The sequence below is a fragment of the Hipposideros armiger genome, unplaced genomic scaffold (assembly GCF_001890085.2).
Source record: "Hipposideros armiger isolate ML-2016 unplaced genomic scaffold, ASM189008v1 scaffold_252, whole genome shotgun sequence".
Taxonomy (NCBI): domain Eukaryota; kingdom Metazoa; phylum Chordata; class Mammalia; order Chiroptera; family Hipposideridae; genus Hipposideros; species Hipposideros armiger.
Window position 1 is genome coordinate 594,956 of NW_017731602.1, and position 17,052 is coordinate 612,007.

Below are 17,052 nucleotides of genomic sequence, written 5' to 3' on the forward strand. Positions count from 1 at the left end.
AATCATAGTCTCACAATATTTACATTTTACCACTAATAGATCTACGCTTTAGTAAATATAAATAACTTACCCAGACCAACTGGAGTGCATTATTTAAAAACTGGTATGTTTTCCGCCTCCGGAAACACTGTCACTGATTTCAGTATACCTATCCATAGAGCATCACGGTCTTATCATTTTTTTTTTTTTTTTTAAGCTGAGCCATCCTGCTACCTGTTGGCAGCTCAGCGGCTGCTCAGCGGCTGTTCAGCGGCTGCTCAGCTTGGGCTGGACTCGAACCGCTGTTGCTCAGAACTCAAACTCTTGAGCGAGCTCTTAACCAACTGAGCCACTCGGCCAGCCCCACAGTCTTATCATTTTATGGTTGAAAGGCAAGGATGAAGTAGCCCTTACCCTGATCTTGTTGCTGAGTAAACCAAGGTCAGGATGTTAAGAGCATTGCCAAAGATTGTCCAATGATGACGTTGCAGAATCAGAACAAGAAACCAGATCTTTTGACACCTAGCCTATGTTATTTCTCTTTGACAAAATATTTTGAAACATTTGCTTTATGAGCATATGAATTTAATAATGAAATATACAATCTGATTTTATAATTAGAAATCCAACACATAGCTCCTGTGAATGAACATAATCTAGTGGAGAAAAACTAGTCTGAAAATATCCATTTAAAAAAAGATTACGAGAGACCTTCTACAACAGTTGCTAGATGGGATGCTGGCTGATTCATGAATTGCATAATAAAGCCAATTAGATCTTCAAATTAAAAAACAAAAAAGATTACAAAAGATAGAAATACAAATGTAATTAAGTTGGGGTCCTCCAGTGGTCATTTCTTTTTTTTTAAATAACTTCCTTATTTTTTAATTATAGCTGACATTCAATATTATATTAGTTTCAGGTATACAACATAGTGATTAGACATTTATATAACTAATGAAGTGATCACCCCAATAAATCTAGTACCCATCTGACACCATATATAGTTGGTGTATGTATAATAATTTCAAGTTGATTTTTTTATATAGCGTGAGTGAGGTGTTATTTCAGCTTTTGATTGCATGAGAAAAGTACTTTGCCTTTATGTTTGAAATTTATATATTTTTATACAAATGTATAATTTTTCCAGCACCATTTTTAGAAATCACTATTCTATACCTGTTGAATTACTTCAATGCTTTTGTCAGAAATCAAATGACCAATTAATCAAATGTATGCATCTAATTGTGGACTCTCTATTCTAATACTTGGAACTACATGTCCCTATTGTTATTTGCTTTCTGTTTGTCCCATCTAAATTTTGTTCCTTTTCTCTTCATTTTGACTTTCTCTTGGATTAACTCAGTATTTTTCAGTATTACATTTTTCTCTGTTTCCTTGTTAATTTTCTGTCTGGATGATCTACTCATTGGTGTCAGCAGGGTGTTAATGATTGTGTTACTGTTGATCTCTGCCTTTATGTCAATAAATATTTGTTTTATATAACCAGGGGTGCCAAAAAAAACATATACACATGACTTGTATTCATCTTTTTTTATTGGTATATATTGAGTATTACAATTTTAATACTGTTTTTTCCTTTCTTAAAACATGTATACATTTTTTGGCACCTATTCTATTTGGGTGCTCCTATGTTGGGTGCATAGATGTTTTCCAGGGTTATGTCCTCTTGTTAGATTGATCCCTTTATCATTATGTAATGTTCTTTTTTGTCTCTTATTGTAGTCTTCATTTTAAAGTCTATTTTGTCCGATGTAAGTATTGCTACTCCAGATTTTTTCTTATTTCCATTTACATGAAATATCTTTTTCCATTCCTTTACTTTCAGCCTATGTGTGTCTTTCCACCTGAGCTGGGCTCTTGTAGGCAGCATATGCATGGGTCCTGTTTTCTTATCCATTCGGCTATCCTATGTCTTTTGATTGAAGCATTTAATCCATTTACATTTAAAATTATTATTGATCTGCAATAACATAGATATTATAATTTGTTATTCATATTTTTTATTTTCGTTTATTTTCTCCTTTCTTCTCCTTAAAGACATTTCTTGTAATACTCGCTTGGTGGCAATGAATTCCTGTAGCTTTTTTTTGTGTGGGAAGCTCCTTATCTCTCCTTCAATTTTAAATAATAGCCTTGCTGAGTAAAGTAGTCTTGGTTGTAGGCCTTTGTTTTTCTTCACTCCCTTCTGGCCTGCAAAGTTTCTGTTGAGAAATCAGCTGACAATCTTATGGGGCTCCCTTATAAGTAACTATTAATAGTTGTTTTTCTCTTGATGCTTTTAGGATTCTCTCTCTGTCTTCAACCATTGCCACTTTAATTATAATGTGTTTTGGTGTGGGCCTGTCTAGATTCATCTCGTTTGGGACTCTCTGTACTTCCCGGGCTTGTATGTTTATTTCCTTTTTCAGGTTAGGAAAGTTTTCAGTCATTATATTTTCAAATAGGTTCTCAATCCCTTGCTTTCTCTCTTCTTCTTCTGGTATCCCTATGATGTGAATGTTGGTACGCTTGAAGTTGTCCCAGACGTCTTTTAAACTATTCTCATTTTTTTTATTCTTTTTTATTTTTGCTGTTTCAGTTGGGTGTTTTCTGCTACTTTGTCTTCTAGATCACTGATTTGATCCTCTGCTTCATCTAGTCTGCTAGTGATTCCTTCTAGTGCATTTTTCATTTTGGTTATTATATTTTTCATTTCTGACTGATTCTTTTTCATGTTTCCTACCTCCACTTGTGTGTTTACTATCTCTTTGCTGAAGTTCTCACTAAGTTCCTTGAGCATCCTTATAATCATTGTTTTGAACTCTGTATCTGGTAGGTTGCTTGTCTCCATTTTGTTTAGTTCTTTTTTGGGAGTTTTCTCCTTTTCTTTCATTTGGAATGTATTTCTTTGTTTCCTAATTTTGGCTGCCTCTCTGTTTGTTTCTATGAACTAGGTAGATCTGCTACCTCTCCAAATATTGGCCAGGAAGCCTTATGTAGTACGTACTCTGTGGGAGCTAGTGACAGTCTCCCTGGTCACCTGTGCTGGGTGCTCCATGAGCAAACCCAGATGTTGTGGGGGGCCCTCTTCCTAGCACTGGTACTTGGGGATGGGGAGCCCAGTGTGGGCTTGGGGGTCACTTACTCCCCCTGGGGGAGGGAGGATCTCTGAGGCCAAAATATCCCTCCCAACTCTCAACCACCACATGCAAGTGTGGGGCTGCCCATTCTGTGTCTCTGCCCCTCATACCAGTCTCCATGTGGCTTCTTCTTTATATATTTAGTTATCAAACTTCTGTTCAACTAGACTTCAGATGGTTCTCCAGGTTGATTGTTCTATAATTTATTTGTAATTTTAATGCGGTCTCAGGAGGAGTCAAGCACAGCATTAATCTACTCCACCACCTTGGATCCTGCTCTGCTTTTTGTTTTTAGCCTTTTTATGTGTCTGTGCTTGGTTTGGATACTTTCTATTGTATCTTCAAGTTCAGTGATCTTTTCTTCTGTAGATTTTATACTGCTGTTAGGACCAACGTTGAATTTTTATTCTAGATATTTTTAACTTGTAGCAATTCTATTTAGTTCCTTCTTATATTGTATTTCTCTCATTTTTAAATTCTTATTCATGTATATGAAATCTGTTTTAAACCCTTGTTTTCTCATTTCATCATCTCTGTCATTTTGGAGTATGTTCCTATTGATTGATTTTTTTTCCTCTGACTATAGATCATATTTTTTTTTCATTTTTTGTATGTCTAGTAATTTTTGATTGGATGCCAGATTTTATGAATGTTATGTTGTTGGGTATGTAGATTTTGTTTTCATTCTTTACAGATTTTGTTTTCACTGATAGTTATGTTTCCTGTAGATTTTCTAATGTTGAACCAGCCTTGAATACCTTGGATAAATCCCACTTAGTTATGATGTATAATTCTTTTTATACAATTTTGGATTCAATTTGTAATATTTTGTTTTGATTTTTTGCATCTATGTTAATGAGTCATGTTAATCTGTAGTTTTCTTGTCTTGTAATGTCTTTGTCTGGTTTTGTTATTCAGGTAATGCTGGCATCAAAATGCATTAGGAAGTTGTCCGTCTCTTTCAATATTCTGAAAGAGACTGAAAAGAATTGGTATAATTTCCTCTTTAAATATTTGGTAGAATTCACTAGTGAACCCATCAGGGCCTGGTGTTTTCAGTTTGGGGAGGTTATTAATCACTGATTCACTTTCTTTAGTAGATATAGGCCTATTCAGACTGTCTATTTCTTCTTGGGTGAGTTTTGACAGATTGTGTCTTTTAAGGAATTGGTCAATTTCATCTAGGATATCTAATTTGTGGGCATAGAATTGTTTATAATCTTCCTTTATTACCCTTATAATGTCCATGGATCTGTAGTGATGTTTCCGCTTTCATTTCTGATGTTAGTCATTTGTATACTCTCTCTTTTTTCTCAGTTAGCCTGGTTAGAGGCTTATTGATTCTACTGATCTTTTCAAAGAACCGACTTTAAGTTTTGTTGATTTTTTTCTATTGATTTCCTCATTTTAGTTTCATTGATATTTGCTCTAATTCTTATTACTTTTTTCTTCTGCCTAGTTTGGATTTAATTTGTTCTTATTTTTCTAGTTTCCTAAGGTGGAAACTTAGACTGTTGATTTCTTCTTTTCTAGTATATGCATTCCATGCTATAAATTTCTCTCTAAGGACTGCCTTTGCTTCATCCCACAAATATTGATAAGTTGTGTTTTCATTTTCATTTAGTTCAAAGTATTTTTAAGTTTCCCTTGAGATGTCTACTTTTACCCATGTGTTATCTAAAAGTGTGTTGTTCAATAACCACATTTTCCAGTTATCTTTCTGTTATTGATTTCTAGTGTAATCCCTTTGTGGTCAGAACAGACATTGTGTGATTTCTATTCTTTTTTCAATTTAAGTATGTTTTATTGCCCAGAATGTGGTTTATCTTAGTGAATGTTCAATGTAAGCTTGAGAAGAATATGTATTCTACTTTTGTTAGATGAAGTAATCTATAGATGTCAATTATATCCAGTTGATTGATGGTGTTGAGCTCAACTTTGTCCTTACAGATTTTCTACTTGCTGGACCTCTCTCTGATAGAGGGGTGCTAAAGTCTCCAACTATGGTAGTAGATTCATCCATTTTTTCTTGCAGTTCTATCAGTTTTTGCCTCACATAGTTTGACACTCTGTTGTTAGGTATGTACATATTAAGAATTGTTATGTCTTCTTGGAGAAATGACCCCATTTATCTTTATGTAATACCTTCCTTTATCCCTGATAACTTCACTTGCTTTGAAGTCTGTTTATCTGAAATTCACATAGCTTCTTTTGCTTTCTTTTGATTTGTGTTAACATGAAATACTTTTTTCCATCAATTTACTTGTAATATATATGTGTCATTACATTTAAAGTGGGTTTCTTGTAAACAACATATAGATGGTCTGGGTTTTTGGTACACATTGGTCAACCTCTGTCTTTTAATTTGTGCTTTTAGTCCATTGATGCTCAAAGTGATTATTTATATAGTTAGATTAATATCTACCATATTTGTTATTGTTTTCTATTTATTGCCTTTGTTCTTTGTTTCTGCTTTTGGCTTCCACTCCACTCTTCTTCTGCCTTTGTTGGTTTAAACTGAGCATTTTATAGGGTTCTATTTTCTCTCATTTTTTAGCATACCAGTTATACTTTTTTTTATTTTTTTAAGCAATTGCCCTAGAATTTGCAACATATATAGAGAGAGTTTGAAACTAATCCAAGTCCACTTTCAAAGAACATTATAACACTTCATAGGTTGTGTGAATACCTTATAATAACACAACAATCCTAATTCTTTCCTCCCATTCCTTGTATCATTGCTGTCATTCATTTCACTTATATATAAACATGTATAAGTATGTATGTGTGCATATGTATTAAAGATGTATGCATAAATGAACACATTGTTGATAATATTTTTAAAAAACTTATCTGTTGGATCACTTACAAATAAGAAAAATAAAACTTTTTTATTTTACCTTCACTTATTTCTTCTTCAATGCTCTTCCTTACTGTATGCAGATCTGAGTTTCTAACTTATATTATCTTCTCTTTAAATAACTTCTTTTAACATTTCTTACAAGGGAAGTCTACTGGCAATAAATCCCTTCAATTTTTGTTTGTCTGAGAAAGTCTTTATTTCTTCTTTACTTTTGAAGCATAATTTTGCAAGGTATAGAATTCTAGGCTGGTGTTCTCTCTCTCTGTCTCTCTCTCTCCAAATATTTCATTTCACCCTTTTTTTACTAGCATGGTTGCTGAGAAGTCAGATGCAATTCTTATCTTTGTTCTTCTAAAGGAAAATTGTCTTTTTCCCTATGGCTTCTTTCATAAATTTTTTTTCAATATTTGATTTTCAATAGATTAAATACAATATGCTTAGGTATAGTTTTGTGTTCTTTTGTTTTTGGGTTTGTTTGTTTATTAAGTATTTATTCTGCTTGATATCCTCTATGCTTTTTGGATCTGTGGTTTGTGTTTTACATTAATTTGGGGGAAATTCTCGATTACTATTGTTTTAAATATTTATTTTGTTTCTTTCTGTTTTTCTTCTCCTATATTTCCAATTCATGCATGTTATACCTTCTGTAGTTGTCCCACAGTCCTTAAATATTCTGTTCTGTTCTTTGTTTGTTTGTTTGTTGTCTTGGCTCTCTTTGTTTTTCAGTTTTGGAGTTTCTACTGAGATATGCTCAAGTTCAGAGATTCTTTTCTGAGCCATGTCCAGTTTACTAATAAGCCCATGAAAGGCATTCTTCATTTTTGTTGCAATGCTTTTGATCGCTAGTATTTCTTTCTCGCTCTTTGTTAGGACTTCTGTCTCTCTGCTTACATTGCCAACTTGTTCTTGCATGCTGTCTATGTCATTTATTAGAGCATTTAACATATTAACCATAGCTGTTAGATTCCTGGTCTGATATTACTAACATCTTTCCTATGTCTATTTCTGATGCTTGCTCTGCCTTTTCAAGTTGTGTTTTCTGCCTTTTAGTATGTCTTATAAGTTTTTTTTGAAAACTGGACATGATATACTGGGTAAAAGAAACTGGTCTAAATAGGCCTTTGGTAATGTGGTGGAGAGGTGTGGGGGAGGGGAAGCTATCTATAGTCCTGTGATTAGGTCTCAGTTTTATAGTGAGCCTGCTCCTCTGGAAGGTGTACTGCACACATGTTTTTCAGTTTTATTCTACCCTCTTAGGTGGTACAGAATGGCAAGAGTGGGTATTGTGTTGGGTATTTCCCTTCACCCAGGTCAGTTAGGCTCTGATAAGCCCAGTGGGTTAGGCTCTGTTTTAATAGTTTTTTCTGAGGGCAGACCTTAAGAAAACAGAGTGCTCTGGCCTATTTAAAAATGTTTCTTTCCCCCTCTCCTTGCTGGAAGCACTAGTGGATTTTTCTCTGATATTTACTGTGGGAAACCAGCTGAGTTCCTGGAGGTGAAACTCATAAAAGTATGGCAGTCCCCTCATAACAGGGTCTTTCTGGAATTTTAACCCTCAGACTTGTTTGCATTCAGCCTTCAGCAATTCATCAACTACAGTTCAGATTTTTCTACCTTGGCACTGTTACCCATGGTAGTTTCTACTTGTGGGTCTCTGCTCCACGAAGCTGTGGCTCCCTGTATTTGCCTGTCTGTATCTCCAATTTGCCTTGGGTCTTCACCTCTTTTAAAGTTCTAAGAGATGTTGGTTTTTTTCATCTGCTCAGCTTTTTATTTGGCGACTTCCAGGATCTTTATATGCAGAGTCAGAAGTGAGAAGGTCTTGCCACTTACTACCTTTTCTCAATTCTCTTTTCTCTCATTTCTTCTTTTCTTTCTTTATCTGTATCTTGACCCTACCACAGGTGTCTGTGGCTATTGCTTAATCCTGTCTATATTATCTAGTGCTCAAGATGTTTCAGAACCTTGTATCAAGAGACTACTGGGCAGCCCTACACTATAACATTGTAATTTTTACAGAAAACTCTAATCTTAGGTAATAATAGCAAATATATCCACAGTGCCTACTACTGTGTGCCAATTATTTTATACAAATTAATTCATATAAATTTTAAATAATTCTTTGAGATAGATCTGTTATTTTCTCTATCATTTTCAATACCTTGATTTTATTTTAAAAAGGAATAAACATACCTTTTTAACAAAAGGAGATAGGGGAATTTCTGGCTTTCTAGGATTTTTAGATACCTGAGGTGATTTAATTCATGACTCCAAAAAGTTGAACCAAAATGAATATTATTTATTGATACAGGAATAAAGCTTTTTTATGTCTTTCAGTAAATTAAAGTAATGAAACATCATTAAAAAGACAGACAACTATGTCGTCCATCATGCCCACAAATGCAACAACTTACCTGATGATTATGCCATGTTAAAAAATTAAACTCTCAATAGCTGATATTACCAAGATCCTCTTCACCATAGTCATTTTAATAATGGTTTGAGTAATTTGAGAAATATCACCCCTACATCTGAGGAAGAAAAAAGGATACAGGTGTTTTTCTGTATTGATTCAAGTGATGGTCCCAGGACTTTCCAGTTATATTTTAAAATTTTTATTACATTTATCACACAAATAATATATATTCATGGTGGATATATATATATGTGTATATATATATATGTGTATATATATATATATATATATATATATATATATTCATAATAAGGAAGGAAGAAATGCAGTAGAGGAAGAGAGGGAGGGAAGGAAAGAAGTAATAGTAAAAGAAGAAGAAGTAAATAAAGGAAGAGGAAAATCACCATTGACATCGTAGAGTATATTTTAAAATTCTTTTATATGTGTATGTAGATACTTATTTTTAAGTAAAAATAGTATGTCATACTCTTTCTAACCTGCTTTTATTTTTATACTAAACAATACATAATTTTATTATATAGATGGATTTACTTTGGCTAATTAAACAAATCGCCAATTGCTGGACATTTAGATTATTTCCCATTTTTCACTATATCCTTTATATAACCATAATTAATTTCTTAGAATAAAGTCCTAGAGAAGGAATAAGTGGATTAACAGGTAAGTAAAATGTTAAAGCTTTTGATATTATTGCCAAGTTGTCATCTAAGTAGATCACACAATTTATATTCCCACCAGTGAAATTCAAACTACCAGCAAATATTGTTATACGCTATAATTTTAATTTCTATTCCTTTTATTACCAAGATGAAAAGAATTCTTTTTCAAATCTTTATGAACTATTTATCAATTATATGATTTCTAGGTTAAAAGCAGCTTTCCTTTCCTATAGCTTTAAACTAGATTATTGAGAGACTGAATTCCCAATTGAACAAGGCACAAAATATTGCCAGATTCTGCTAAATGTAATATGCTGTCTGATTTTAAAGTGTCAACATGCATGGAGTCCGAGCTAGACATCATCCGATGCTTGAGACTGGCACTGACTGATGCTGTGAAGGACATTGTACAGCAGATCATATCTGTGATGAACTCTGGGAGAAACTTTGAGACAAACCTAAACAAGCACAGTGTTCCTGAACATTTGCGTGACAGCATTCCAAAAGAATGGAATTATATTCCAAAAGAAATCAAAAAGAAAGAATCAAGCAAAGGTATATTTGGGGTTTTTTTGTAAGAGCATATCCCTGATGAAGAAACAATTTTCTAGGATATGAGATTAAATTAAATTCTATAAATGATAATATATTTGTAAACTATATTAGTCTTATTTTTACCATGTATATTTGGGACCCCTAATTTTCTTTATTGTGAGTCATATGATCAAGGAAACTAGAAATGAAAATGACTCAAATCATCACTTTCTTTATTTAACTACCAATTGAGAATTTTCTGTGACATTTTGTGTTCATGTTAGTATTCACAAATTTGTTACATGATTTTGACTAATTTCCTCTGAATCTATTGTGTAATCTAACATTCATACTCTCAAGAAGATTGCTGTGATACTCAGTTTAATTATTCTTTCCTTGAAGTTTTCCCCTGCAACCATTAATTATTACTTTCTTTTCTCTTCTTAACACACCTACATGTGGAGCTTTTAGGCAAAAAATAGCACCCCATTTAGTAACTACGTATTTTTCTGACAGGGTATTTTCCCCCTAATACTTATGGTCCTGAATTTAGTGCATTGTGCTTATTCAGTGCATCTACCAAGTAAGTGTATTTAAGAACCATCAGTCACCTGTGTTATTCATTTATTTTATTAATCAAGTCTTTTCTTCTTAAATGGTTTCTTCCTATCTAGATATTTCTACTTTCCAAGAAATTCACAAGATTCCTTTGACTGTATATTATGTATCTATCTGTATTCATGAATCTTCTTTAGGATTTTTAAAATAAAACTTTTCCCTTTTATATTCACCTTTGAAGGAGAATATTTTTTCACTAACTCTAAGGAAATTGTCAACAATAAAATACTCCAGCTGAACCCACTAAAGTTAACTGAAGGGACTAGCTTTTATTTCATTCTTCTCCATGAAGATCCTAAATAATGTGGCTCTTAACCAGTGACCTTATATTACAAACTCAAATCAGTTCCCTGTGACCTTTCATGGTAATGCTTTCATTTGGTCCCAGCCCTATTAAACTGCCTTTGAATCTAGTAAGGCCATTTAATTGAAATTGAAAAATGTCAGCTTTTCATTACTTAAGTTCTTCCTTGTCTGAGTTGTTCCCATCTCTCCTTCATTCTAGCTTTTGTATATTTCAGAGATTTTGAGCAATTCAGGAAGCATGAGCTATTGTTAACATATCATGTCATATGAGTAGCACTATTTTGCTTGTGGCTTTCAAGTCGTTCTCTTCAGGAATAATTTTGCTTTCTAAAAGCATTTTGGAATTCTTCCATAACATTTCAAAGAGCCTCTGATTTCAAAAAGTATTTACTTTGTAGATATCAATTTTTATGGTTTTCCTTACTAAATAATATTCTTTATAAAAGTATCACTAAGAGTAGAAGTACAACACTTCTTCAAGACAGCAATAAAGGGGTGCCAAAACACATAAATATATAAAATAAGGTGGTGAAGAAAAGTGACTTTATAAAGCATTTTGTGCATTCCAGGTGGATATAACAATAGGAGAATACCATTATTCTTCATTTCTGCCCTCTTTTAGACAGACAGTGCTCAACGTTCATTTTCACTACAGTATACAAGAAATGTAATATTTACATGCCAGACCTTAGTCACTTATTAATTCAATAGATATTTACTAAGTGAATTCCTATTACCTACCAGGAACTGGGGTTGAGACCAGAGATAAACTGTACATATCTTCTCTTGGTTTTAGAAGACTAGTATAACTGTTTCCAGATGGGTACAAAACCTCAGGAGATGTACAAGACAAAGTTTTGGTGTGTGAAGAAAGAAAGAAATTAAACTGTACCAAAACCTTATATGAAGATTGTCACTGGTCTTCTCCCTTGGTCTGTAAGAGAGTCAGTTGTGTGTTGGAGACAATATTGTTGGGTAAGGAATGGACAGGGTCACCTCACTCATTAGCTTTTAGTGTACAATAATGAATTAAGGTTGTCCTTTGTATTTCAGAATCTAGTTTTAACAAAATTAATCTTCACAAAGAACACAGTGGCTTTAGCATATCCCTGTAAATCAACAATCAACTACAGTTTGAAATATACTGGGAAGGCAAGGAAGAGCAGACAGGGCAAAGTGAAAAAGCTCACACTTATTTCTAGTCTTAATAGGAGCTCTTGCTCAGCCATATTAAAAGGAAAAACTATAATAATCTGATCAGATTTGGGAAAAAAAGAAAGAAAAAAAAAGAAAGAAAGAAAGAAAGAAAGAAGAAAAGAAAAGAAAGGGAAAAGAAAAAAGATAGATAAAAGGAAATGTGTGGGAAAATCATTTGAAACATGGCTTCCCATCTATTACTGTAAAATAAGAATTCCTCCTAAGTGAGAATTGTGCCTTGAGATATTAGCTAAAGACAGTTCAAAGTCATCTGTACTAGCAAAAGATTTCAAAAATAAGCATTTAAAACATGAAGACAAATCTCTTTAATTGTTTCCAGTAATGTTTTAAGTCAAGTGTATTTAATCCAGTACTTTGCAAAATTTGTCAAAACGCTGATAAATGTTCAGAGGCTTTTGGGGTGGGGATTCTAACTTATTAAAGACAAGTAGTCACTAGCTTAAGGGAACATTTGTTCTTCCTGACACAGTAAAAATGACAGAACAGAACGTGGACAGAACAGAAGGTAACAAACTAAAATGCATTTCTTTATTTCTTTGTCAGCAAATACTGTTACATAGAAAACACTGAAGATTTAAAGAAAGGAATATTACAATAAATTCTACGATGTAGGAGATTTACCAAAGAGTTGAATGGAAAGTTAAGATGTTTCTGATATAGCTCAGCCTAGGTATTTGCTCCCGTATTTCAAAGAGCAAATCTACAAAGAACTAGTTGTATTGTGTCTTTGACATTAATTAAATGAAAGATATACTAGAGAATATATTTTCTTAGCAGTGAATTACTTTTTAAATAAGGAGAATTCTTTATGGGAAAATTGGTGGAGTAATTGCTTTAACTGAAACTGGATTCTGGAGAGGAAACAGGAAGCACCAGAGGTATTCATGGCATCATTCACATGCAGATTGTTGAGAAAGAAATTGACGGCAAAAATACACAGAGTGCAATCAGAAGTCATTAAGATGGTTTATTTTATAAAAACCAGAAATATTAGTTTTATAAAAACCAGTACCATCTATAAAATTATCACACTTACGAACTTAGATATATTTTTAATATGATTTAAAATATTCCAAATAAGAGCTTAAGTGATTCTTGAGCATTTTTCTGAAAAATACAAAAACAAAATATTTCTCAATTTGTTTGAAAGAATAACTAATTGACCTCATGAATGATGAATAATTTTTAGTCAAATTTCAACAACAACCTTTGCCTATTTGGTGGATGAGATGGAAAAACAAGTAGCATGATTTCACCAGCACAGTTACTGACACACTCGTTCCACGTGGATCTATATATGTTCACATAGTGGCTTTTTCCCCTAAGACAGCCATTAAAACCAAGTATGGAAGCAAGCTAAACTTAGAACCTGGCCTTTGAAACACTGTTTCACTAAGTGTTAAGGCCAGCTTTTTAAAATAGTAAAGCATATAAATCATGTTATCCCTACTCAATAAATTATTATTGACATTTTATACCATTAATAAAATTTTTAAAAGTGATTTTAAGACATTGTTTTGTCTTTACCTCATTCATTGCGAATTTCCCTTTTGCATGTTTAAAAATCCACAAAATATATTATTATATCCAGGAGCACAAGCATAGCAAGGAAGAAATGAAAAATACATAAATATGCATATCACATTTCATGTATTCTAAATCATACATTTTTTTCACACTTTATCAGCTTAATTTGCTTTATCTATATTTTAAGCCTGATCTAAACATATTCATTTGAATAAAAGGAAAATATTATTGAGGAACTATTTTTTTTGTTTACCAAGTACCAAACTAGGTGCTTTCACGTTTATTATTTCATTTAATACAGCAGTCTTATGAGATCATTCAAATATATGTTGGACCCAGTTTACAAACTTATGAAGACTACTCTAATTAATTTTCAAATGATTGTCAAGTTGTCATGAATTTTTGAGGAGTCACTAGACTACACAAGTTTTCCAAGAGCTTTGTACTTTTTTAGAGCAGAGTGACTTCTATAAATGTCACAAATACTTTGAAAAATCTTTCACATTGCTTTATTATTTTCGTTCGGTAAAAAAGAGTAAAAAATGTTTTACTGAAGAACTCAAAACTATGTTCTTTTGATTTCTCACTTAGTTCCAAGATTCAAATTCATTTATGTTCATAGTGGATTAAAACACTCTCTGGCTTTGTGGAATACACAAGAAGCAATGAGATTTTTTTCCACATACTCATGAAGACGTAAATAACAATATAACATAATAGATGATAATACAAAAGATGAATACAACATGACACATTATGGACCTAATTACCAAAATAGTCAAATGGATAATATGTTCAAATAAATTTATAGGAGGAGAGGACTTTGAAATAAGAGTTGAAGAAGATGGGTGACCCACGAAGAGACAGGGTATTCCGTGTGAGAGTGATATCCAGAAGCCTAAAAGATGGGCCAAGCCAGTCTGTGAGGAAAACAATGAATTTGGTTTTAGTTGTACTGAGTTAAAGATGAGTTGGACAGGAGAACAGGGACCTGAAGTTGTAGGATTGCTGAAGTTGTAGGATTGGAGAAAGGCCAAGACTGAAGATTCTGGAATCATCTAGAAAATAATTCTCAGGAAAGATTTTGCCCCCAGGACACATTTGGCAGTGCTTGGATGCCACAACTGCGGAGAATGCTATTGGCATCTTGTGCATGTAGGCCAGACATCCTGCTAAAACGTCCAACAATACTCAGGACAGCTTCTCACAACAAAGAATTATCCAGCCCAAAATGTCAATCGTGCCAAAGTTGAGAAACTCTGATCTAGAGAGAGACAGACAGCATTACTAAATCTTTCAGAGAAATAACACCAAGCAAGGGAGAGTGTGTAGAATTGTCACTCAATAGGCCAAGGACTTCTCAGCAAATACCCACCTTTCAGAAGTGTTAGTAGGAAGTGGAACTAATGTGGGACCCAAGAAGCAAAGAAGAGGAATAGAGGTAACCCTGAAACAGTTTGTTGACGCATTTATTCAACAAATATTTATTGAGCAACTGTTATATATGAGATGTGAAGTTCTGGGGCTACAGCAGTGGCTTCATGGAGCTTATATTTTATTGGAAGGTGACAAATAATGAACAAATAAAGGAGATCATTATTAGGTGATGCTAAGTGCTATAATAAACGCAATAAAATGGAGCCTAGTGATAGGGAGGGACTTGGGCTGGGATAGGAAGAGTGTGAAGTGAGTGCTTTCGATGGGATGGTGCGGGGAGGCTCTTTGAGGAGGTGACATTTGGGAGGAACTAAAAGAAGAGTTGACAAGTCTTGACAAGAGCTGTAATGGTTTTGACATGGATCCCAAGGGGGCAGGAGAAAGGCTATGGAAGTAAAGGCCACGAAGAGGCCCAGCAGCAGTGCCTTTGCATCTGTCAGTTGAGGACATCTGGGCCCCTTTAAACCTGCAGTCTTCATAGATAAAAATATAAGTAATAAGTCTGAATTTTATAATCTTCATTTGTGGGAGAAAAAAATAAATTTGACATTTGGGAAATTTTAGGCAGTGCTGTAGAGGACCCCAGTAGAGTTCTGTCAGAATATGTCAAGCACTTGCTCTTCTCAACAATTTCCTCCACAAAAGTTAAACATCCTCACACAACACTCCAAACAACACAGTGATGGAATGCAGATGCTAATATTAATCATACCTTTTCTTTCTTTTCTTCCCCAGGCTTCACAAGGCTTGCTGCTCAGGCAGTATCTATTGTAATCAGCAAGTTACCTACGGTGATTGCATGTTTGCCTCCCCCAATTAAATACTTCTTTTTTCTGTCTGAGAGAAAAATGTCAAAAAACTTTGTTGACTTGAAGAAAGCTAGCCTGCTTGTCTGGAACTTGATTGTAATTATACGTCGGATATTTGAGGATGGAAACACTGTGGAACTTTTAACAGGTGCCTCCCTTGACAGATGGAGTAAAGAGAAACTCAGTTTAATCTCTGTGTATTTGGAAAGCATCTTGGGAGAGCAGACAAGTAGCCCTAATCAAATGACCCAAAAGGTCATACAGAGCATTGAGCAGCAAAAACCCAACTGGATTGAATGCCAATTGCTGAAAGCAAGGAAATTGAGCACTGAATGGTAAAGCTGTGTTTTCTTTTCACTGAATTTCACTAAATACATTCACAATAACAAAATCTCCAATAAACAACAACAACAACAAAATACTGTGAGATAGGCAGCAATGGTCATTTTGGTAACTTCATGGAAACTTTGATGAATATTGAGAAAAGATAAGTATTCCATTAAAAACCAGGTTGTTAGGCATTCCTTGTCTTATTAAAATTTGAACCCCATTGATACACTGGAACATTATACGTATTTTGTCACCATCTTAAGGTTTCTGATTAAAAGGGTAGTAGTTAAACCCAGGAGAATTTGGTTTCACTCCTTTTCAGTGTGCAAACAGGTATCTAGTGGATAGCCTGGAGTGTTTTATAAATGGATTGGGCATGGAGATTAAATTAAGAAGGAATTAATGGATATAAAAGGCTTTTTATTGCTTTCTGTGTACCTGATTGTCAAAAAGGTACACATTTTTCATCTGGTAATGTAAGAATCCCAGAGGGCAACTGGGGCATATCACACTCAAGCTATAAACACACCCAGCTGTTTCTTTATGAAAATGTCAGCCTTCTCATAGGTTTGTCACCAAGAGCGAAGTGATTTGTGGTATTGCAGAGATTTTTAAGGGTCCCTGGTGAATTTAAATATGTACCTAGAGTCCTTCTGTCTTAAAATTAGTCTTCAGTATAGAATTGCATGATATGGATAAAGGAATTATGGTTCATATGGTCTACAGATCACTAAGCCAGCCTTTTTTTTTTTTTTTTTACCACTCACACACACTGTCCTCTGTTCTTCAAAAATATACTCATGTTGCTAGCAGATACTATTATAACTCTCTGCCTGAAATGACTACAAGTTGTTAATTTTCCTCGTACATGGTAGTGACAGAGAGCTCAGACTTTGGAATCAGATGGGCAAATACAAATCCCTTATAAAAGTTCTTAGCATCAAGCTTAGAAGTAGTAAGCATTTTTTATTTATAAACTATTAAAATACATTGAACTCACTGGTTAGTATTATGATAACAAACACTCTTTATTGTTTTATATTAATCTGTAAGACTTTATATTAATCTAAATGGGAAAATGTCAGAAATCATGATTTTCCTGGTCCCGCTTCACTGATTTCTAGAAATTTACTTTTGGGACGTCCTGTGTACAGGAATAACAATAGCAGTCAGGCAAGAGCTTAGTAACATT

At 33.8% G+C, this 17,052-nt stretch overlaps 1 protein-coding gene across 5 annotated transcripts in view; it reads left to right on the top strand.

Moving 5' to 3' along the window:
* KIAA0825 (KIAA0825 ortholog) overlaps positions 1 to 17,052 on the top strand; it is a 246,087-nt gene that overhangs the window by 169,590 nt on the left and 59,445 nt on the right. For all 5 annotated transcript variants that reach the window (XM_019655925.1, XM_019655923.1, XM_019655922.1 and 2 more), the window contains 2 exons: positions 9,412 to 9,636; positions 15,457 to 15,865. In XM_019655925.1, coding sequence (XP_019511470.1) covers positions 9,412 to 9,636; positions 15,457 to 15,865 — 634 coding nt within the window. The remainder of the gene's footprint in view (positions 1 to 9,411; positions 9,637 to 15,456; positions 15,866 to 17,052) is intronic.